Raw genomic sequence first — 21,109 nt, forward strand, 5'->3', positions numbered from 1 at the left:
AGCGCATGAGGGTTTATATAAAGCTGTTAAATCCTGGCTGTGGTCTGTTATTTTTATTGAAATTACATGTTAATATATTATTTATACTTGTCAATATATTACTCACAGCAGTCTAGGCTCAGCAATCACATCCTACAAGTGACATAACTTTATTAATTTATTAAAATTTAGCCGTTTCTGTAAAACTGTTCTCAGACCAGTCCTTCACACATACTGGTTTATCATCTAGGATCAACACTGATTGACTGTAGTATGTGAACCACAGTGAGAACCATCACAGACAAAAGGAGTATCAGACACTCATTAACATTGAGAGTGTAACCTTATTAACATTAATAACTTGAGGTCATGATTCCAGCAGTATTTAAGACTTACTGTTTGAATATCTGTGGTTAAGTCCTCACTGAACCTGAGGTACTCCTACATGTCTTAGGGCTGAGATACTACAGATAAATGTCTTTGGCAGGATGTGTGCTAGTAAAATATATTGGTTAAGAAAAACAAACAAGAAGGAAGTGCTGAGGTGTTATTAGTGTATTACAGATTGTTGGTGGTGGTTGCTATGTGATCCTGGGTGAAGAACTAAAGTGATGTAAATTTCTTCAGAAAGAAATCTCCTGGATCACGTGATCAGTGGCTTCAGTTTTGCTGAGACAAACAACAAAATCAGAAATAACTGAACAAGTTTACTTAAATACATCTTTTATTCTAGTCACACGGATCCGTTTCCTTCCCATTTCTCATTAAGTAGAAACGTTGATTCTTCTCTCTTTACCCTCCTGTGACTGGTATTTAGTGTAATAAACAGACATCAGATTTCACTTTGGATTCATTTGAAGTAATAAAAAACTTTATAAGAAAACACTTTAGGAAAACTTCCACCTTTGACTTCCCAGATATTGGACATCATGACTCAGTAACTCAGAACAATGATAAAGGACTCTGTGTGTTTCTTCTCATAAAGAATTATATTAGTTATTTAAATAAACTCTAGATATTTGCATTAAATACTAGAATAAATGTTTAACCAGAATTTTATCGATTATAAAATAGCATCAAAACTACAGTATATTTCCATCTAAATACATTCATGTGAATATGTAAATATTAGGGCTTTAAACAAACTGCATCTCAGTAGAAGTAGAAGTGACTTACTCACTCTGTTAAGATAATTGTTTTTTTTTCTTTTTCAGGGTCATCTGCAATCCTATTTTAGTTTGAGTTAGCAGTGGAACTTCTGTAGTGTCCATCACCTCAGACACGGATGTCAGTAAGCTGGGATGATCTGAACCCCCTGAAAGAGTCGTGTGATTCACCAAGAAATTTGTTCAAAATTAATTTACAATTAATTAGTGTTTTTAAGCTAAAGAAATTAATTAAATAGACTTCACCATTTCACTAAATAAAATGAAATACTTTAAGCATTTAAACATTGTTGGTGAGTCATTTTTTTTGTTGATAAAATGCTTTTTCATGTAGCAGAAATTCTTTAATGAATTTGTATTAGATATGACAAAGACTTAATATAAATATAAAATATGATTTTTTTTTAAATTAATATAGCATGTCAACATAGTTACACAGCATCTGAGAGTCAGGTAGAAAAACTGATATAATCTGGATTTACTGTATTTTTTTGTATATATATTTTTTTATATTTCCATATGAGTCTTCATCATATATAACAATAGCTCTCATGAGAAGTATGTAATATGTTGAAATAATACGAATCACAGCTTTTTTCCTCAGGCTTTTAGAAACCTGACCATGAATACTGACCCAGTGGAAACACAATGAACAATTTTGGTGCAAACAGGAGAGTCAGAGCAGGCATTTATTTCTGAAGTGAATTAGGCAGCTATGGTTTTATGTTTTTTAGCATACAATACAGGTTAGTACCCGGACATGCCTTTTAGAGAGTTTCCTTCTGTTACTCCTATTGAATGTGGTTTGTCATTCATATTAATCTGGATTATCTTGGATGTTGTGACTCTCGATACACTACAAAAACTTGCTGTTTCATCTTTTGGTCTTTAATATGTCTCCCGTTACGGTGTGTGGCAGTATTTTATGTACAGCTGTGCTGTTGCTCTGCTAATTCAACCTTCTTGCTTAGCTCTTACTTATCAGATTGTGAATTCAGTGAAGATTGGCCACCAGGCCATGCAGATATAAGTGTGAAACCACCACCAGGTTATTGGCCAGTGGATGTATCTGTGTGTGTGTGTGTGTGTGTGTGTGTGTGTGTGTGTGTGTGAGGTGTGTGTGTATGTGTGTGTTAGAGAGAGAGAGAGAGAGAGAGAGAGAGAGAGACAGAGACAGAGACAGAGACAGAGAGAGAGAGATTATGACTGGTGGTGTTTATTGTAAGTGTTTGTTGCCTTTTTGCACCCCTTTATCATGTGTAATGTTGCTCCCATATAAAACAGTTCAGCACAAGCTCAGACATTTTAGGTCATGATTGAGGACAATGTCCTGCCCAGAGACAAGCTGTTTCGTGTTGAGTTTTTATTCAAACCGACCATCAAAAATACCCGATTTTTTTTTTTAATGGTTGTTGCTTTAAATCTTACCCAGATACAATAGTGCTATTTTCTGATTGGCTGTTGTGTAGCCTCTTTTTTTTTTTTTTGATTGGCTGATAAGCGTCAGGCTCGACTAAGAACTGAGACGCGCTTGGTTCCTGCCCGTTTCCATAGAGACAGCGGTGCGGACTGATACATTTTGGGCGCTGCGGCTTATCAAATATATGATAAATAATCAAAAAGTTTTTCTGCGTGAGAAATACGATGTGTGGTGGGAGAGTGACAAAAGGCCGACATGACGGACTGTCACTCTCAATGTGTGACACTCGATAGCCCTGATTTTACTAGCACACATCCTGCCAAAGACTGCCAAAGATCTGTAGTATCTCAGCCCTAAGACATGTAGGAGTACCTCAGGTTCAGTGAGGACTTAACCACAGATATTCAAACAGAAAGTATTAAATACTGCTGGAATCATGACCTCAAGTTATTAATGTTAATAAGGTTACACTCTCAATGTTAATGAGCATCTGATACTCCTTTTGTCTGTGATGGTTCTGACTGTGGTTCACATACTACAGTCAATCAGTGTTGATCCTAGATGATAAACCAGTATGTGTGAAGGACTGGTCTGAGAACAGTTGTTAATGTTTTACAGAAACAGCTGTATTTTAATAAAATAATAAAGTTTATAATAAATAATAATAAAGTCACTTGTAGGATGTGATTGTTGAGCTTGGACTCAGTGAGTAATATATTAACAAGTATAAGTAATATATCAACATGTGATTTCAATTAAAATAACAGACCACAGCCAAGATTTCAGAGATTTATATAAACCCTCATTAACGCGACTCATTTATCTCAATGCTGTGAATAACATGATAACATTAAAAAGGGAAATGGGTGTGATTGAGTTTGCATATGAATTTCTCAATAATTCTGTTGAACTCCTGGTTTACTGGAAATCTTCCTTTATCTGTAAGTGACTCATGAGACCCCTGATTATAAATACCACAGTGCACCTCTTCAGGACACTTCAGGTCTAACTAACAGAGAGCTGAAGCAGACGCAGGAGAGAAACCGGGTAAGAACCAACACATTACTTCTGATTTAACACTAATAATCCAATTAAAGTGAAGATGTTTTATTTACAGTTTATTAACAGAAAACATTAATTAAATGAAAGCTAAGTAAGTCCTTTTTAAGTACAGTATTTACTGATTATAAAATAAATCACCACAGTACTACAATAAAGTACCTTATTTTCCTATAGCACGCATATTCCTTTAATCACAAAATTCTGGCAACAAATAATTTTATTTTTGCTTTTTTATCTATTTATATTTACATTTCATGTTTATGAAACAGGTTAGTTCCTGTTCTCACTTCCATTACCAGCTTTAAATCCTTCATCATTCCTTCATCACTCTTCTCTCTAATGTCAAAGCTGTTGTTATAGAAGACTAATCAAAACCTTCTGACTAATGAGAATACAGAATTGTTTAGAAGTGGTGTACAATAAATATGATGATTTTATTTTATTTTAATTAGCAATACTCAGTTTTGTTGGTCCAGTGACAACTAATAATTTTCTGCTTTGTAGGAACTTTGTAGTCGAAATGGCAGCAAGCGATAGCAAACACTGGGTTCTCCTGGCAGCAGGTTCTACAGGTTGGGTAAACTACAGGCATCAGGTGAGTATATTAAAATCATAGGATTGTTTTTACAGGGTTTTTGTAAATAGGTCGATTACAAACAAAAATATTCTAAAGCAGGGGTGTCCAAACTTTTTGCAAAGAGTGCCAGATTTGGTGAGGTGCAAATGTGTGGGGGCCGATTATTCAGCCTGACATTCTTGGAAACATTAATATTAAATGCTAATGAACTCATTCATTCATTCATCTTCTACCGCTTATCCAAACGTCTCGGGTCACGGGGAGCCTGTGAATATCTCAGGCATCATCGGGCATCGAGGCAGGATACACCCTGGACGGAGTGCCAACCCATCGCAGGGCACACAAACACACTTTCATTCACACACACACTACGGACAATTTTCCAGAGATGCCAATCAACCTACCATGCATGTCTTTGGACCGGGGGAGGAAACCGGAGTACCCTGAGGAAACCCCCGAGGCACGGGGAGAACATGCAAACTCCACACACACAAGGTGGAGGTGGGAATCGAACCCCTGACCCTGGAGGTGTGAGGCGAACGTGCTAACCACTAAGCCACCATGTCCCCCCAACAAATGAACTATTTAATGATTTTTTTTTATTGAAAAAGTTTTTCACTTTTCAAAAACAAAATGAATTATACATAGATTATAAAGATGAAAAGGTGTATATTAAAAAGTGTGGTTTTGATCAACAATTTTAGATTTTTTCCCCTCAGATGGCCTCAGAAACACATATCTTGCCTGCACTAATGTGATGGGTGATACTGAGATCTCGATTGTAGTAAATAGGACAGGTCTGGCTCAAAGAAAGTGGTTTTGATGTGCAAGATGTCACGCTGGTGAAAGTCACTTAGTCTTGTCCTCACACGGTTCCTGTTAAAGTTCATAACCGAGAATGTTTTCTCACACAAGTATGTCGAGCCAAACAAGCTCAGCATTTTCTTAGCAAATGTTCGAATCTCTTGGAACCTGCCTTTATACAGCTGGCGGTAAAAGTCAACAAGAGAGAGTTGTTGGTACTGACTCCGACACTCGGCATCACACTGCAGCTCAATGAGCTCTAGCTGCAGGTGTTCTGTAGCGTCATTCTGTAGCGTCTGTACGGTCCACAGAGAAAGGAGAAGAAAAAAGCGTGATCTCCTTTTCAAATGCTACAAAACCCCGAAACCGCTGTAGGAACTCCTCAGCCAGAGATGAGATTTCTGCTACATACCTCTGTATTTGTGTACTGATGTTATGTGGAAAACTGGGCATTATTTCCTGGGATATATGTGTGATATTGGGCTGCGTTTGTAACAAGTGCCTTTGGAAAAGTTGCACCTTGTTCCGAAATGATGTGTGAATACAGTTGGCTTATCACTGTATTTTGCCCCTAAAGGCTCGCGTTTAGTGCGTTCAGATGTCGTATTATATCAACTAAAAATCCAAAATCAGCCAGCCAAACAGGATCAGATAGTTCTGGCATCAGTTGTCCATTTTTTCCCAAGAATTCTCCACAATGCAGACCCCTGACTGATCCATCTTACATTCTTGTGATACACAACATCTCCATAGTCAGCCTGGATGTCGAGTAGAAACTTGAAACTGGCGGTGGCACAGGGCTTTGGTGCGAATGTATTTAATAGTCTTTATCACTGGTTTCATAACATGATCATATTTCAGATGTTTAGCACATATTGCAATGAATAATGCAGTGGAGTTTTATAGCTGTACCTCCTTCTTCGTTGACTTTGTTACAGATTATGGCAGGTGCACCATCCGTAATAATCCCAGTGACTTTATTCCATGATAGTTTCGTGTCATCTACGGCAGAACAAACAGAAGCAAATCTGTTCCTCTTGTTTGGTCGTTTAGGCTCTGGAGGTCAAGTAGCTCACTCACGATCATTTCATTGTCCACTCCTCTCAAAAAAATCAGTAACTGAGCAGTGTCAGAACAATTTGTCAGAGCCTTTGTCGCAGGCTAATGAAAAAAAGTCAGACTCCACTGTTTTAGCCTCTAATTTCCTCTTAATATCCGATGAAACGTCTTCAATTCTCCGTACCACTGTGTTACGAGCCAGACAAACATTGGCAAACTCTTGCTTCTTCTCAGGACAAATGTTCTCCACAATTTTCAGTACGCATTCTTTAATAAATTTGCCCTCCGTAAAAGGTTTGTAGTGCTTGGCAACCAGCTTTGCCACCTCATAGCTCGCCTTTGTGGCATTTTCATTTGACTCACGGGCCCTTGTAAAAAAAGCTGCTGTGCCCTTAAAACAGCTTCTAATTGCTTTATTTTTTCATGACATTCGCTCACAGTTAGCTTGTCCTAGTTAGCATGTTTCGTCTGGTAGTGCCTCTTGATATTGAATTCCTTGAAAACAGCCACAGTCTCTTGGCAAATTAGGCAGACACAGTTGTTTCATATTTCAGTGAAAAAATATGCCAATTTCCACTTGTCCTGGAAGCGACGACCCTCTCTGTCAACTTTCCTTTTCTTCGTTACAGTTGCCATTTTAGAAATGGGCTATAAAGGGTCATCCAGCTATATGACCCTTTATACCAGAGGCTGCGGGCCGATGGGAGTTTTAACACAGGCCTCAATTGGCCGCCAGGCCGGACTTTGGACATGCCTGTTCTAAAGTTTTGTAATACAAAAATATAATACATGGTACATTCTGTTATATTCTCTTTTCTTTCTTTCATTTTTTTTTTTTTTTTAATTTTCTGTCGCAGGCCGATGTGTGTCACGCTTACCAAGTCATGCACCGGAATGGGATTCCAGACGAACAGATTGTGGTGATGATGTATGACGACATCGCTAATAATGAACAGTGAGTTTTACAGTTTAGAAGTAGAAATAAATTTTACAGCTACAGGATCATTTTGTTGGATCTACAACAAGATTGCAGAAGTACGTCCTTATTCATGTGTGGTCTTCACCTAACCTCTTTAACATTTGTAGTGATTTTGTTTCACAAAAAGTAAACCAACATTTAGAAATCAGGTGGGAAAAAAATTGTTCAATTTAATTCAATCTTCCAAAGTCTAGACCTTAATCATATGTAAATGCTGCACTGAAGAGCAACTGAACTGAACCAAAGTAATGTTGTAAAAAAGAGTGAGGGACAATTTATTCAAACCAATGTGAGAGTCTGAAAAACTACTACAGGTAACGTTGTAAGTTATTGTTAATAAATGGAGCTCTACATGTTACTGAATTACAGGGTGCACTTATTTTTTCCTTCACCTCATTCCTGAAGCTTATTACATTTTTTGGGGATTGATTGGAAGTTCAGTGGAAATGGTTTACTTTTCGGTGACACCTGAGGTTAGTTGTTTTTTATAGAAGTGACGTGACATACGGCTAAGTACGTTGACACATACTCAGATTTTGTTCTCTGCATTTAATCCATCCAAAGTGCACACACACGGCAGTGAACACACACACACACACTGTGAACATACCCCCGGAGCAGTGGGCAGCATAAATGGCTGCGGCGCCCGGGGAGCAGTTGGGCGGTTCGGTGCCTTGCTCAAGGGCACCTCAGTCGTGGCCGGCCCGAGACTCAAACCCTCAACCTTCGGGTTACAAGTCAGACTCTCTAACCATTAGGCCACGACTTGCCCCTAGAAGTTGGTGAGGGAATGAGGATGGAAAACTCACATTAGTTAGAACACTAGTCCATCACAGGGCAACAGACACACATTTACAGATTCATTCACCCTCAGGGGCAATTTATCTAATCCAGTCCATCAGCTGGCATGACTTTACTGTGCAAGAATTCTGGAGAACCTAAAGGAAAGTCCACATAGTCAGTACCTTATGGAGCTGTATGTGGGGCTGTGAGTGTCAGAGCTACTCACTGTATCACTGTGTCACCAGTTATATAATGATATGATGAATACATATTCATAATAAAGTGTAATATTTTTCTGCAGAAACCCTGATAAGGGTAAAATCATTAATGTACCAAATGGACCAAATGTTTACCCTGGGGTTCCAAAGGACTACACTGGAGAGGTAATGTATTCTATACACAAACATTAAATACTCACATTATAGTTTATTGTTTTTCCTTTTTTTGTGATTTGGAATCTACCTTTTTAAATGGTCCATTATCAGAATGTTTCAGCTGACAACTTTCTTGCTGTACTGCGTGGAGATTCATCTGCAGGAGCAAAAGTCATACAAAGGTATTTATGTCCATTAGGTCAATTTTACTTTTTATATTGTTCAGGTTCCTTCAGCCATTGTTTTATTGAAAAATATATATGAAGAAATAAGATCTTATGATCAAATGAACAAAAGGTCAATTGTGAAAATATGTTAAGTTCACATTTATAAAAAAACTTCTTCAGAATAGCTTATAAACACTGCAGCAGGAGAAACTACATCCAGTAATGATCCAGTACTGCTTACTTTGTTGTTTCAGATTTGTACAGGATTATTTTTAGACATTTGGGGCAAACTCTCCTCTGCTTTACCAGTTTTTGAGACTTTCCAGTGGTGTAAATATTGTAATAAGCCCTTCTGGGTTCCCTTCTTGAGCTCACCAGTGATTTTTTCAGCCTAATGATGGTCTGATTCTCAACACTGACTGTTCTGTAGAAAGTTAACAGCAACAGATTCCAAATACAAATCTTTCACTTCAAATCAGCTCCAAACCTTCTGTTTATTCTAGTAGACATTAAAAATAACAATAAATCTGTCCAAATACATGAGTGTATATGATGCGTGTGAAAATACACTGACTTTTATTATTTTTATTATCTTCTCTTTCAGTGGTAAAAATGATACTGTGTTCGTCTACTTATCAGACCATGGATGTTGTGGTATCTTTAACTTTCCAAGTTCCACAGTAAGTTTAGTAAATTATCTCTTTCTCTACTGTATTTAGAGTTGAGTGCTTGTAATGAGGATTAAGCTGCATTCTAGATCAGATAAAGAAGTTGGATGGTGTTCAGAGACAGACCTCCTGATATTGTAGAGTAGAAATCATTATTCTTTAGTGATGTGAAGTAAGAACAGAAGCTAGTTGTCCAGAGTTGTGTGAAGTGACAGAGGATGGGGTTTGGCAGTCTAAGGTCCAGGAAGATCAGATGTTTAAATATTATTTTGGTTTATAGGTGATGATCTAGATGTCTACAACTGTCCTTTATATTTAAGAAAAATCTGATAACATTGTTGGCATGAAGAACAAGACAATTGTAAAAAATAAAATAAAATAAATTGTTGAATTTGTGATTTAAACAAAAGTTTGCAAAAACACAGCTGAGCGCCGTTACAGTTGTGCTCAAAAGGTTCCATACTTTCCATATTTCTTATAAGACTCAAGTTAATGTGTTATAAGAGAATCGAACAATCATGAAACAAAACATAACAAAAAATAATTCCTGTTCAAAAGTTTGCATACCTTTAGTTATTAATATGATGTGTTTCCCCCTTTAGCATCAATGATAGCATGCAGACTTTTGTAATAACTGTGCAGGAGGTCCTTAATTCTCTCAGGTGGTAGAGCTACCCATTTTTTCTTGCCAAAATGACTCCAGTTCCTGTAAATTTTTTGGTTGTCCTACACAAACTGCATGTCTGAGATCCCCCTTAAGTGGCTGAATGATATTCAGAAAACTGTGATGGCCTCCAGAACCTTCACCTTTTTCTGATCTAGCATTGGAGGTTCAACCTTGACGTGACGTGACATACGGCTAAGTACAGTGACCCATACTCAGAATTCGTTCTCTGCATTTAACCCATCCAAAGTGCACACACACACAGCAGTGAACACACACACAGCAGTGAACACACACACACACACACACACAGCAGTGAACACACACACCGTGAACACACACCCAGAGCGGTGGGCAGCCATTTATTCTGAGGCGCCCTGGGAGCAGTTGGGGGGTGTCAGTGCCTTGCTCAAGGGCACCTCAGTCGTGGCCGGCCCGAGACTCGAACCCCCAACCTTAGGGTTAGGAGTCAGACTCTCTTGTCTTGTACTTTGTATCATTGTCATGATGGAACATCTCAGATTGTCCCATGTGCAGCTTTCATGCTTTAGAATGCAAATTGCCAGTATTTTCTTATAACATGCTGCATTCATCTTGCCATCAGTGTATCCTCACTCCCTTGTTCCCCTGGAGCTCACACAGCCCCAAAACTTTAGAGATCCATCTCCATGCTTTACAGTAGGGATGGTGTACTGTTCACCATAGACCTTGTTGACTCCTCTTCAAACATACAGTAGTAGTTTATGGTTGTGACTATATCGTTCAGTTGTGGTCTCAGCACTCAACATGGCTCTGCACTAGAAGCTGTGAATCTTGTCTAGGTTCTCTCTGTTGTACTGAAGGAGGGCCTTTTTGTGGCATGGGTGCAGTAACTGCTTGCTCCTGACAACTCGACCATGCAGGTCATTTGTGTTCAAGTTCCTCCTTTTCTTGCTCCTTGAAACACCACTTTTTTATGGGGTCAGAATTGTTTCGTTATTCTGAATAAATACACTATGATCCACAAATAAATATAAAGAGTTTCACAAATATTTTTACAAATTTCACAAAAAGAAATGAAATTCACAAATAAATAAAATGGGATTTGCAAATAAAAAAAATATTCATAAATTGTATTTATTTGCGAATTGCTTCCTGCTCATTTGGGAATCGCGTTCTGTGCATTTGTGGATTTGAAACATTTCTAACGTCAAGACGTGTACAAGAATCCACTTTTAAAAATATTTGTGAAACTCTTTATATTTATTTGTGGATCATAGTGTATTTATTCAGAATAACGAAACAATTCTGACCCCATATTTTTTCCAGAGAAGCCTGTATTTGTTTGTTGGTTTTTATTTGCATCCAAAACAATTACATTATTTCACAAACGTAAATCAATTTATAACTTTTTTTTAAAATGCATTTTTCTAATCTTTTTGATGTTATTCAGTCTCTCAATGTTAAAATAAACCTAACATTAAAATTATAAATTGTACAAATGTACAAAATCAGCAGGGGATCAAATATTCTTGCAATATTATGTATGTGATAATTAATGACTTTCATGTTGACATTAATTACAGTCATGTTTTCTTTTCTTTACATTTCTTTCAGGGTATGCAAACATTTTAGCACAACTGTATATGAATAATGAAGGAAACGGACACAAGAAGTCTCTATATATTAAGGACCATATAATACTGAGATCAGGATTAGTAATAATCAGATGTTTTCTGTTACAGCTTTATGCACATGACCTCATTGATACAGTGAGAAAAATGTCACAGGAAGGCAAATTTTCAAAGGTATGTATTTTCTGTTAAAAGACATAATAGATCACAAATATCACAGATTGCACCACAGTTCTGTTGACTTCCCTTTCGACAAAACTCGATGCTGTGTCATGGCTGAGGCTATGGGAACGCTTCTTTGAGGAGGTGGTGTCTAAAGCTCTGTGCGCACACATGCCAATTTAATGGCTTGGGAAAGACATGTGATGAAGTGATTATGTGCCAGCAAGGCCATAGAAGAGCATCTACCACACATTACTCCAGCTTTTATTTGTCTGAAGGAAGAGCGAGTGGATGCCCGGGGCATGGCCTGCGGCACAGTATCTCATTACCTTCTCAGGAAACCGGGTTACATACGTAACCTGGTGTAGTTCCTTTTCAAGAGAATTCAAAACTACGTCAGAGTTTGAGCAGCCTGGGAATAGAATATAAATAGAAAAGCTGGAGTAATGTGTGGTAGATGCTCTTCTATGGCCTTGCTGGCACATAATCACTTCATCACATGTCCTTCCCATGCCATTAAATTGGCATGTGTGCACACAGAGCTTCAGACACCACTTCCTCAAAGAAGCATCCCTATAGCGTCAATGTTTAATTCATCTGAATGTTAAAATATACAGTTTCAATAAATTTGTAAATTAACCCAAACACCCAAAGCTCTTACTGTAAAAATCCTACAGAAATTCCTTAATAATGTTTTAAGAAATAACAGATAATTATCATGGTCATGGACAGGCATTATAAATTTTAAATACAATTAAAATCTCTACAATTTTCCAGCATTCTGATGTTTGATGTGAACATTAACTGAAACTCTTGACCTGTACATGGGTAATTTTATATATTAGACATATATTATTTACATGCTGCCTCATGATTGGCTGATTAGATAATTACCTGAATGTGTAGGTGTACACGTTTCCCTAAACAAGTGTGTGGTGATTACTGGAAAGTCCCATGTTTGTGAGCTCACAATCAGAATTTGTTTAAATCCTGGTCCATGTTTGTAGATGGTGATTTATATAGAATCGTGTCGTTCTGGATCAATGCTGGATCAGCTGGACAGAAAGGACAGCAACGGTTAGTACAATTTATTAAAAAAAAATGAATAGTTATTTTTTTTATTTTTATTATTCTCATATGTCTAAATGTCCCTTAATCTAGCCACATGGGTTGCAAGCCAATGATTTCTGTGCTGATCCCAAGCCCAGATAAATAGGGAGAATTGCTGTAGGAAGGGCATCTGGTGTCAAACGTGCCAAATTTAAACATAAGCATCATCAGTGTGAATTTCATACCGGATCAGTCAAGGCCTAGATTAACAATGACCGCCAAATTGGGCTTCTGTTGGATGAGAAAGGAGATGAAAGATAGAAAAGAAGACCAAGTGGTGGAAGTTGAAAATGAAACAGGACAGCGTTCAGAGGAAGAGGCTAGCTATAAAGAAGTGGGATGAAGAAAGGACTGATGAAAGTTCAGTGTAACAGAATTACAAGGAATTGCAGCACAGAGTGAAGAGGGATGTGACAAAGTCCAAATAGAAAGCATACTATCTGTTGTACACCAGGTTAGACATGATGGAAGGCGAGAAAGACTTGTACAGATTAGTGAGACAGAGAGATCGATATGGGAAGGATGTGTAACAGATAAGAGTGATTAAAGATTAAGATGGAAAGGTGCTGACAGGTGAGGAGAATGTGCAGAGAAGATGGAAGGAGTATTTTGAGGAGCTGATGAATAAGGAAAATAATGACAGAATGACAGGGGGAAGAGGTGAATATTGTAGAACAGGGAACAGCAAAGATTGAAAGGATAATGTGGGGAAGGATCTGAGGAGAATCAAAAGTGGAAAGGCTGTTAGTCCAGATAACATATCTGTGCAGGTGTGGAAGTGGAAAGAGTAGTGGAAGCTGGGCTAAGAAAGGAAGTGAATATTTGTGAACAGCAGTATGGCTTCATGCCCAGAATGAGCACGACTGATGCAAGTTTTGCGTTGAGAATGTTCAATTCAATTTCAATTCAATTCAACTCATTTCAAGTTTATTTGTATAGCGCTTTTTACAATGGGCTTCGTCTCGAAGCAGCTTTACAGAACATAAACATAGAGCAGAAGGTAAACATAAGGAGAAGAAAAAATTAATATAGTAAAAAATTAAGATATATATAGTTCACAGTATGTATGTATGTATGTATGTATGTATGTATGTACGTATGTATTTATTTATTTATTTATCCCCAATGAGCAAGTCTGAGGTGACTCAGGCAGCAGTGGCAAGGAAAAACTCCCTTAAATTGGTAAGGAAGAAACCTTGAGAGGAACCAGACTCAAAGGGGAACCCATCCTCATATGGGTGGCACTGGGGGTGAGATTACAAATATACAGTCAAACAAGTGTTGAATTGGTGTAAAAGATCACATGGAGTTCAGATCTCCTCTTGGTATCATAGAGTCCAACTGGAGCTGGTAGATCTGTAGATATCTCAGGATTTTCATAGAGTCAACCTCATCTCAGTGGAGGTCCAAAATCTTCATTGCACGGAAGGCGATCGGAGCTGGTACAATGTCTGGATGCCTCGGGATGTGTAGAAAGAGAGAAGCAGTGTAGGGGGATTAACATATTTGCTGTTCATAAAAAAGGTGCAAGTCTAAAGTATTGGTGCATAATTTTATGAGATGTATTATGTGTGTGTGTGTGTGTGTGTGTGTGTGTGTGTGTGTGTGTGTGTACGTCTGAGTAAAGAGATGAGTTTTTAATCCACATTTAAACTGGGAAAGTGTGTCTGAGCCCCGAACACTATCAGGAAGACTATTCCAAAGTTTGGGAGCTAAATAAGAAAACGCTCTACCACCTTTAGTAGACTTAGATATTCTGGGAACTAGCAGAAGTCCTGAGTTTTGTGATCTCAGAGAGCGTGAAGGATTGTAACGTGTTAGAAGACTAGTTAGATACATGGGAGCTAAACCATTAAGAGCCTTGTACGTAAGTAGCAGCAGTTTGTAATCAGTTCTAAACTTAACAGGTAGCCAATGTAGAGATGATAACATTGGGGTTATATGGTCATACTTTCTTGTCCTAGTGAGAACTCTGGCAGCTGCATTTTGGACTAACTGTAACCTATTTATTAAAGATGCAGGACAGCCACCTAGTAATGCATTACAATAGTCCAGTCTAGAGGTCATGAAGGCATCAACTAGCTTCTCAGCATCAGATACAGACAGGATGTTTCTCAGTTTGGTGATATTTCTAAGGTGGAAGAAGGCTGTTTTTGTAGTATGGGCGATATGATTTGATATGATGGGCGATATGATGAGAATGTTAATGGAGAAGTACAGAGATGGTCAGGAGGAGCTGCACTGTGTCTTTGTGGATGTAGAGGAAGCGTATGACAGGGTGCCGAGAGAGGAGCTATAGTACTGTATGAGGATGTCAGGAGTGACAGAGAAGTGCATCAGAGGAGTTCAGGATATGTATGAGAGGAGTATGACAGCAGTGAGATGTGCTGTAGGTTTGACAGAGGAGTTCAAGGTGGAGGTGGGGCTACATCAAGGATCGGCTTTGAGTCCCTTCTTGTTTGCTGTGGTGATGGACAGATTGACAGATGAAGTCAGATAGGAATCTCCGTAGACAACGATGTTTGCGGATGACATTGTGATCTGTAGTGAGAGTAGGGAGCAGGTGGAGGAACACCTGGAAAGGTGGAGGTCTGCTCTGGGAGGAAGAGGAATGAAAGTCAGTGGTAGTAAGACATAATACATGTGTATGAAGGAGAGGGAGGGAAGTAGAACAGTGAGGTTACAGGTGGCTGAAAAGGTCAAGAAGGTGCAGAAGTATTTGGGGGTCAACCATCCAGTGTGACAGGGAGTGTGGAAAAGAGGTGAAGAAGCGAGTGCAGGTGGGTTAGAGTGTGTGGAGAAGAGTGTCAGGAGTGTAGTGTGACAGAAGAGTGTCAGGAGTGTTGTGTGTGTGACAGAAGTGTGTGAGGAGTGTTGTGTGTGTGACAGAAGTGTGTGAGGAGTGTTGTGTGTGTGACAGAGGAGTGTCAGCAAGAAATACAGGAAAGGTGTAGAAGACAGTAGTGAGAGCAGCTCTGCTGTATGGGTTAGAGACTGTAGCAGTGAGGAAAAGACATGAGGTAGACATGGAGGTAGCAGAGATGAGGCTGTTGGGGTTCTCTTTAGGAGTGACGAGGATGAACAGGATTAGGAACGAGAACATCAAAGGGACAGCTCAGGTTGGCTGTTTTGGGGACAAGGACAGAGAGACTAGATTGAGATGGTTTGGACATGTACAGAGGAGATGGTTATATTGGTAGAAGGATGTTGGAGATGTAGCTGCAGATAAGAGGTCAAGAGGAAGACGAAAGAGGAGATATATGGATGTGTTGAATGAGGACATGAATGTATTTGGTGCGAGAGTAGAGGATGATTAGAATAGAGTTACTGTAGGTGGAAACTGATGATTCACTGTGGAGACCACTAACAGGAACAGACAAAAGTAGAAGAAGAAGAAGTCTAAAAGTCTTTTATCTTTTTCTTTCAGTGTATGCAGTTTCTTCATGCAGACCTGATGAAAGAAGCTATGGTTGTTTCATGGACACAAGATTAAACGCTTGTCTTTCTGATGTCTTCACTGCTTACTGGCTACAACACACTGAAACTGTTAGTGTTATATAGATGAATACACATATGGATATATATTGAAATAGATATTTGGAAATACTTATTCATTTGTTTCTTATTCTTTTTTTTTCTAAAGGTAAAACTTAACACAACTTCATTTGGAGATCAGTTTTCCTACCTGAAAGAAAAAGTCATTGAGGCTGCGAGACGTGCTGGAGTGTCTCAGACGCCTTGTAACTACGGTGACATGGTATGTTTTATATATATTTATATAGTATTTTAAAGCCTTAGTCATTTCACAATGAATGGAGGGCCAATTAGTCAATAAAGTGAAGTATTACTTTAAAAAACTTAAACAATGGGTCACTAAAAACAAATTCATCTAATAAGTAAATGATTTAACATTGCAAAGGTTTGTGTTTTATCAGTAAAACGAATCTTAAAGTATGATTCAACATTTAAACCCTTAATGTATTTTATTTTATTTAGTGAAATGTTAATGTCTATTTTATTCTCTCTCATTATTTAGAACATAGCTAATGTAATGTTGAGTGAAGTCTTTTGTCAATCACCCGCCCCTGTCACAAGAGCCGGATCAGTCCCACCTACTGACTTCACAGTGTCTGACGTGATAGACACTACAGAAATTCCACTGCTAATAAAAAAACACATGATTACAAATGAAAAGGACCCTGAAAAAAAAAAGATCCTGGAAAGACAATATGATGATCTTATACAAGTGAGTAAACCACTTCCACTTCTACTGAACTGCAGTTTATTTAATGTTCTTCATTCTGAATAGAAACATGAAGGAAACATGAACATAATAAACTGTGTGATGTTACAGTGAAATATTCAGTTCAGTTTTATTTGTGTAGAACTGTTAACATTGGAGATTGTAATAAAGCAGATTTACAGAAATCTAGAAATATTTATGAATTTAGTGATGAAGTAACACCAAGTCCCTAAAGTGTTTAATTCCTATAACACAACAGAAACTTTACAATGATTACATTTCCTTTATTTAATAAATGACACCATACTGTCAGTTTAAAATAACATTTAATATCTATTAGTTAGTTAGTTCTTGTTGTCACATTACAGCACTAATAAACAGGCTCCAGCCTCTCAAAAAAAATCATTAACAAGAAAGGATGAAGAAGTGTAAACTCTTTACAGAAGTGTAAGGAAGCTGCTCTAGCAACTATTACACAATTTTTTTAATCAAAGTCTGCAAATCAAATACTAAGCCCCGCCCACACCTGCTACATACAGGTGACATTTGTTATGGGGATGAGCTCGGGTCAGGTAACCAGATAAAAGTGTGTGTGTTTGTGTGTGTGTGCATGTGATCCTCACCACACTATACCCTCAGGTCTGTTCTCCATTCAAAAACCGGTGCTCGACCACGCCTAGATTTCAAGAATTAACAGGAACAGCACAACAAATATAAATTAACAGGAACAACAAATGTAATTGACATTAATGACATTTAGCCCTGGGGGTTAAATAGAAAAGGTGCAGCATCACCTGGTCACTGCAGGTTAATGAGGAACTTGTGACATTACAATAGTGTTAAAAATGACAGTTTACTTTTTAATGATGAATTACACATTAACACAAATAAAACAGGGTTAGGGTTCTGTATTAGATATTAGATTTATAGATTGGATATTAATGCTGTACTAATATTGTGTATGATGATTACATTTGTAGAAGAGGAAGACTATGGATGAAGCACTGAAGAAGATTGAAATGCGACTGAAAGGCCAACAAACTCTGGCGGAAAAACGTGAGGTGACTCGTACGTACCTGCTCAAAGACGTGGCTGAACATTTTAAGAACAATCTCTTCAACTGGGAAAAGGAGCCAGTGAGTTAACATGATTTATTTAATTAACAAACACGACCTGGAGTTTAATGGTTTAGGAACATAAAGGTTAGTGAAAAAAGAAACAGCAGTACTGTAGGTGCAATAGTCAAGAATTCTCTTCAATCAATTTTCTCTCTCTCTCTCTCTCTCTCTCTCTCTCTCTCTCTCTCTTTAGCATGTTGTCACTCATCTACATCTCCAGGTTCTGTTGAATCTGTGTGAGTCTGTGCTGAAGGTTGAGAGGTATGTGATGGCTTCATCAGTATTTACTCTAAACTGGAATTTATTCCAATATTTATTTGTATTTCTAATTTCTGTGTTTGATTCCATCAGCATCAAGGAAGCCATTACTCATGTGAGCAAGGAGATTTCTTTCTAAAGAAAACACACAAGACTTCAGTCATCTGATTTTATTCTCTTTTTTCTTTCAATATCATACTGATGTCTTTCAGATTTTTAAATCCCTTTGATTTTGGGGAACAAAGAATCATCCTGGTGTATTTGTAATAGAAAATCATTAGCCAGTTTTAAATAATTATTAATAATTAAAAATTAATTTCTGAATTTTAATTGTTAAATTTGTTGCATATTTAGCAACAACACAGTTAAAGTACAGTACAGAATCATGTGGCACATTTTACCATCTAGAGTTTAAGTCTAATAATTTTAATCACTATATTAATCAATATATTTTAAAATCACTATTTTAATCACTATATTAATCACTATATTAATCTTAGAGTTTCTGACTATGCAGATTTGTAGGTTAGGTTAGTAAAGTTTCATCATGTGTAATAGTACTGACAGTGAGAGCTCAGTTTAATCTTCATTTGATTTGTTTATTAAAATGATTCTACAGCAGTGTGCTGCAGTACCACTCCTGACCACTGGGGGATTTCTTTGTTTTTCTTCTTTATTTGCTTGTGTTGATTTTAATTGTACCCAAATCTATATGATTGTGATGATTTACATATTATAACTGTGTGACATGTAAATGTGTTGTTCTGAGAATATAATCACTAAGAAGACGTCCTACTATATACTTCATCTATCATAGTGGACTGGTTCTCAAAGATGTTTGTGCGTAGGCTGTGTGTTTTTAATGATATGTCAGATCAGACCTGGCTAAAATCAGACTAGATACCAAACATACTCTGGAGACATAAAAACTATTGATGATCAGACTATCACTGCATATCACCTCTTTGTGTTTATTCCACCATTTGCATGGACTTAATAAATGTCTTATACTTCTACAACCCGGCTGCTGGCTATTTTCCTTTTTCCTCATTCTGAGGAAATTCTGAAGAATTTGACAGTAGCAATATCAGTTTTCATGATATATGAAAATTATCTTCACAGATAATAGAGTGGCTATATATAGCTGTGTTATTGTAGCTCAGAAGGCTCTACTTCCATGATAATTGAATAATAATTAATAATTTAGTTTGATGTCATTAATGTTCTGATTTCCTGGGTTAATTGTTTTGGTATGTGTGTGGTCATTATACCAAGATGCTAGTTCCCTTTCTCTCTGTATAAAATCATGCCGATTTATTGCCTTGGGGAGGTCATGTGACAAAGGGAAGAGAGTCATTAAGACCATAAAAGGGCTTGTATCCACATTACTCCAGCTTCTTTGTCTTCAGCGAGCACTCTTTGTATGTTTGTGTTTATTGTTTGTCCCTTACTGCCTACACTAGGGTAAAAAAAAGATATATTTAAAATATTATGAGATCGAGCAAGTTCAGAAAGTTACTTGCTTTAGATAGTACACACTTCCCTCAAGGGAGCCGACTGTATGCACTGCAAAGCTTTTCTTCAGCTAAGCACCTGCACCTAGTGGCTCTGGTCCTGCTTTTGCTGAGGCAGCATGTCAACTTAGATAATGGGTCTTGCAGGCTTAGTTAGTGGAGGTGGAAAAAGGGATAGGTGATCCCCGCCTCGGCTCCGGGAGCTCGCTTTGCGAGACGAGTTTCTTCCGACCCGAATAAGGAACTAATACTTTTCATTGGACTCTGAGGAGCTCAGTGTCCAATGTTAGGTTTAACTTGGATTGGCCTGAGGAATGTTTTACATTGTCTGCTCTGAGCTTGAAGATTGTTGTCAGGTGTGTTCAGAGGTTTCTGGGTACTGTGGGAAAAGGCTACAGAATCCAATCAAGCCTCTGCCTTTACAGCGGGCATTTTTTGGTTTCCAAGAATGACAGGATCTACACCCAAACTTGGACCTGTGTGCTCAGAATTGTACAAAGAGACATGCAAGTTCGAGATGTTCACATTCAAGGTCAAGAGGTTGCAGATCAGGTCTGAGGACTGGTTTGCAATGAGAATGCTGAGGGATGCCTATCTTCACATAGAGCACAGGTGAATCCCCAGGTTTGCTTTCAGGGTGGGATACCGTTGCTGAGTTCTCTCTTTTGGCTTAGACTTATTGCTCACTCTCACAAAGTGCTCTGGCATCACCCCAGGGCATCCATGTACTCAATTATCCAGGTGATTGGCTCATCTGGACATGGCAGCTGGGCATTAAGATGTCATGTTTGCCCACATGAGGTCCCTTGGTTGTAGGCTCAAACCAAGGAACCATGTGCTTTCTCTCTCTTTCTGAGAACCAGATGCGTGCACGTCTGTCTCCCGCTCAGGGGGAATCGATTTTTTCTGCCATAAGGAACATCTTGCTAGGCCAATGCTTGTCTGCTGCCCAAGCATCCAAGGCGCTTGACTCACAGAGAAGCTATTCATGCCAAAGCTATTCCTTTGGGTGTGCAATTCATAACTCCGACTCAGAAGCAAGGGTTTTTCACCTCTGCAGTAAACCTTCAGGGTCACAATGGTTACGCATCATGAGTGTCGTAACCTTCTTATGTGGACAGACCCCGGTTTCTCACTATGGGTCCAACTCGGGGCATGTCATCGTTGCAAGGCACTTTCGATGGATTACCCTTCTCTTGAGTTGGCCTTTGGGAGGGCTCCTGTCTCTCATGATACACAGATTGCCTGAAGATGGGTGCTGTGGTACAAAACTCAAGGGTAACCTTTGGTCATCCCCTTCATCAAACATTAGGGCTGTCTGTGTATCGTGCCCTCTGTTCAGATTGGTCCAGGACTCTGGCTAGAGGTGTTCCCCTCCAGGATACTTGT

The 21,109-nt window shown here is 38.3% G+C and overlaps 1 protein-coding gene across 1 annotated transcript; it reads left to right on the forward strand.

Moving 5' to 3' along the window:
- Positions 1-3,481: 3,481 nt before the first annotated feature.
- On the forward strand, positions 3,482-19,225 carry LOC113649218 (legumain-like). Its single transcript, XM_047817817.1, has 14 exons — positions 3,482-3,612; positions 4,132-4,222; positions 6,925-7,022; positions 8,131-8,212; positions 8,315-8,385; positions 8,975-9,050; positions 11,427-11,489; positions 12,485-12,554; positions 16,015-16,133; positions 16,231-16,344; positions 16,624-16,833; positions 17,811-17,966; positions 18,142-18,209; positions 18,300-19,225. The coding sequence occupies exons 2-14, from the start codon at positions 4,148-4,150 to the stop codon at positions 18,343-18,345; spliced, it is 1,248 nt and encodes a 415-aa protein (XP_047673773.1). The 5' UTR covers positions 3,482-3,612; positions 4,132-4,147; the 3' UTR covers positions 18,346-19,225.
- Positions 19,226-21,109: the final 1,884 nt, after the last annotated feature.

The sequence above is a fragment of the Tachysurus fulvidraco genome, chromosome 8 (genome assembly GCF_022655615.1).
Source record: "Tachysurus fulvidraco isolate hzauxx_2018 chromosome 8, HZAU_PFXX_2.0, whole genome shotgun sequence".
NCBI lineage: Eukaryota > Metazoa > Chordata > Actinopteri > Siluriformes > Bagridae > Tachysurus > Tachysurus fulvidraco.

Excerpts from the sequence above, each read along its gene's own strand:
- LOC113649218 (XM_047817817.1), top strand. The coding sequence starts at position 4,148 with ATGGCAGCAAGCGATAGCAAACACTGGGTTCTCCTGGCAGCAGGTTCT. Across the intron at positions 8,386-8,974 it reads GGAGCAAAAGTCATACAAAG|TGGTAAAAATGATACTGTGT; the intron begins GTATTTATGTCC and ends CTTCTCTTTCAG. Across the intron at positions 9,051-11,426 it reads TTAACTTTCCAAGTTCCACA|CTTTATGCACATGACCTCAT; the intron begins GTAAGTTTAGTA and ends TTTCTGTTACAG.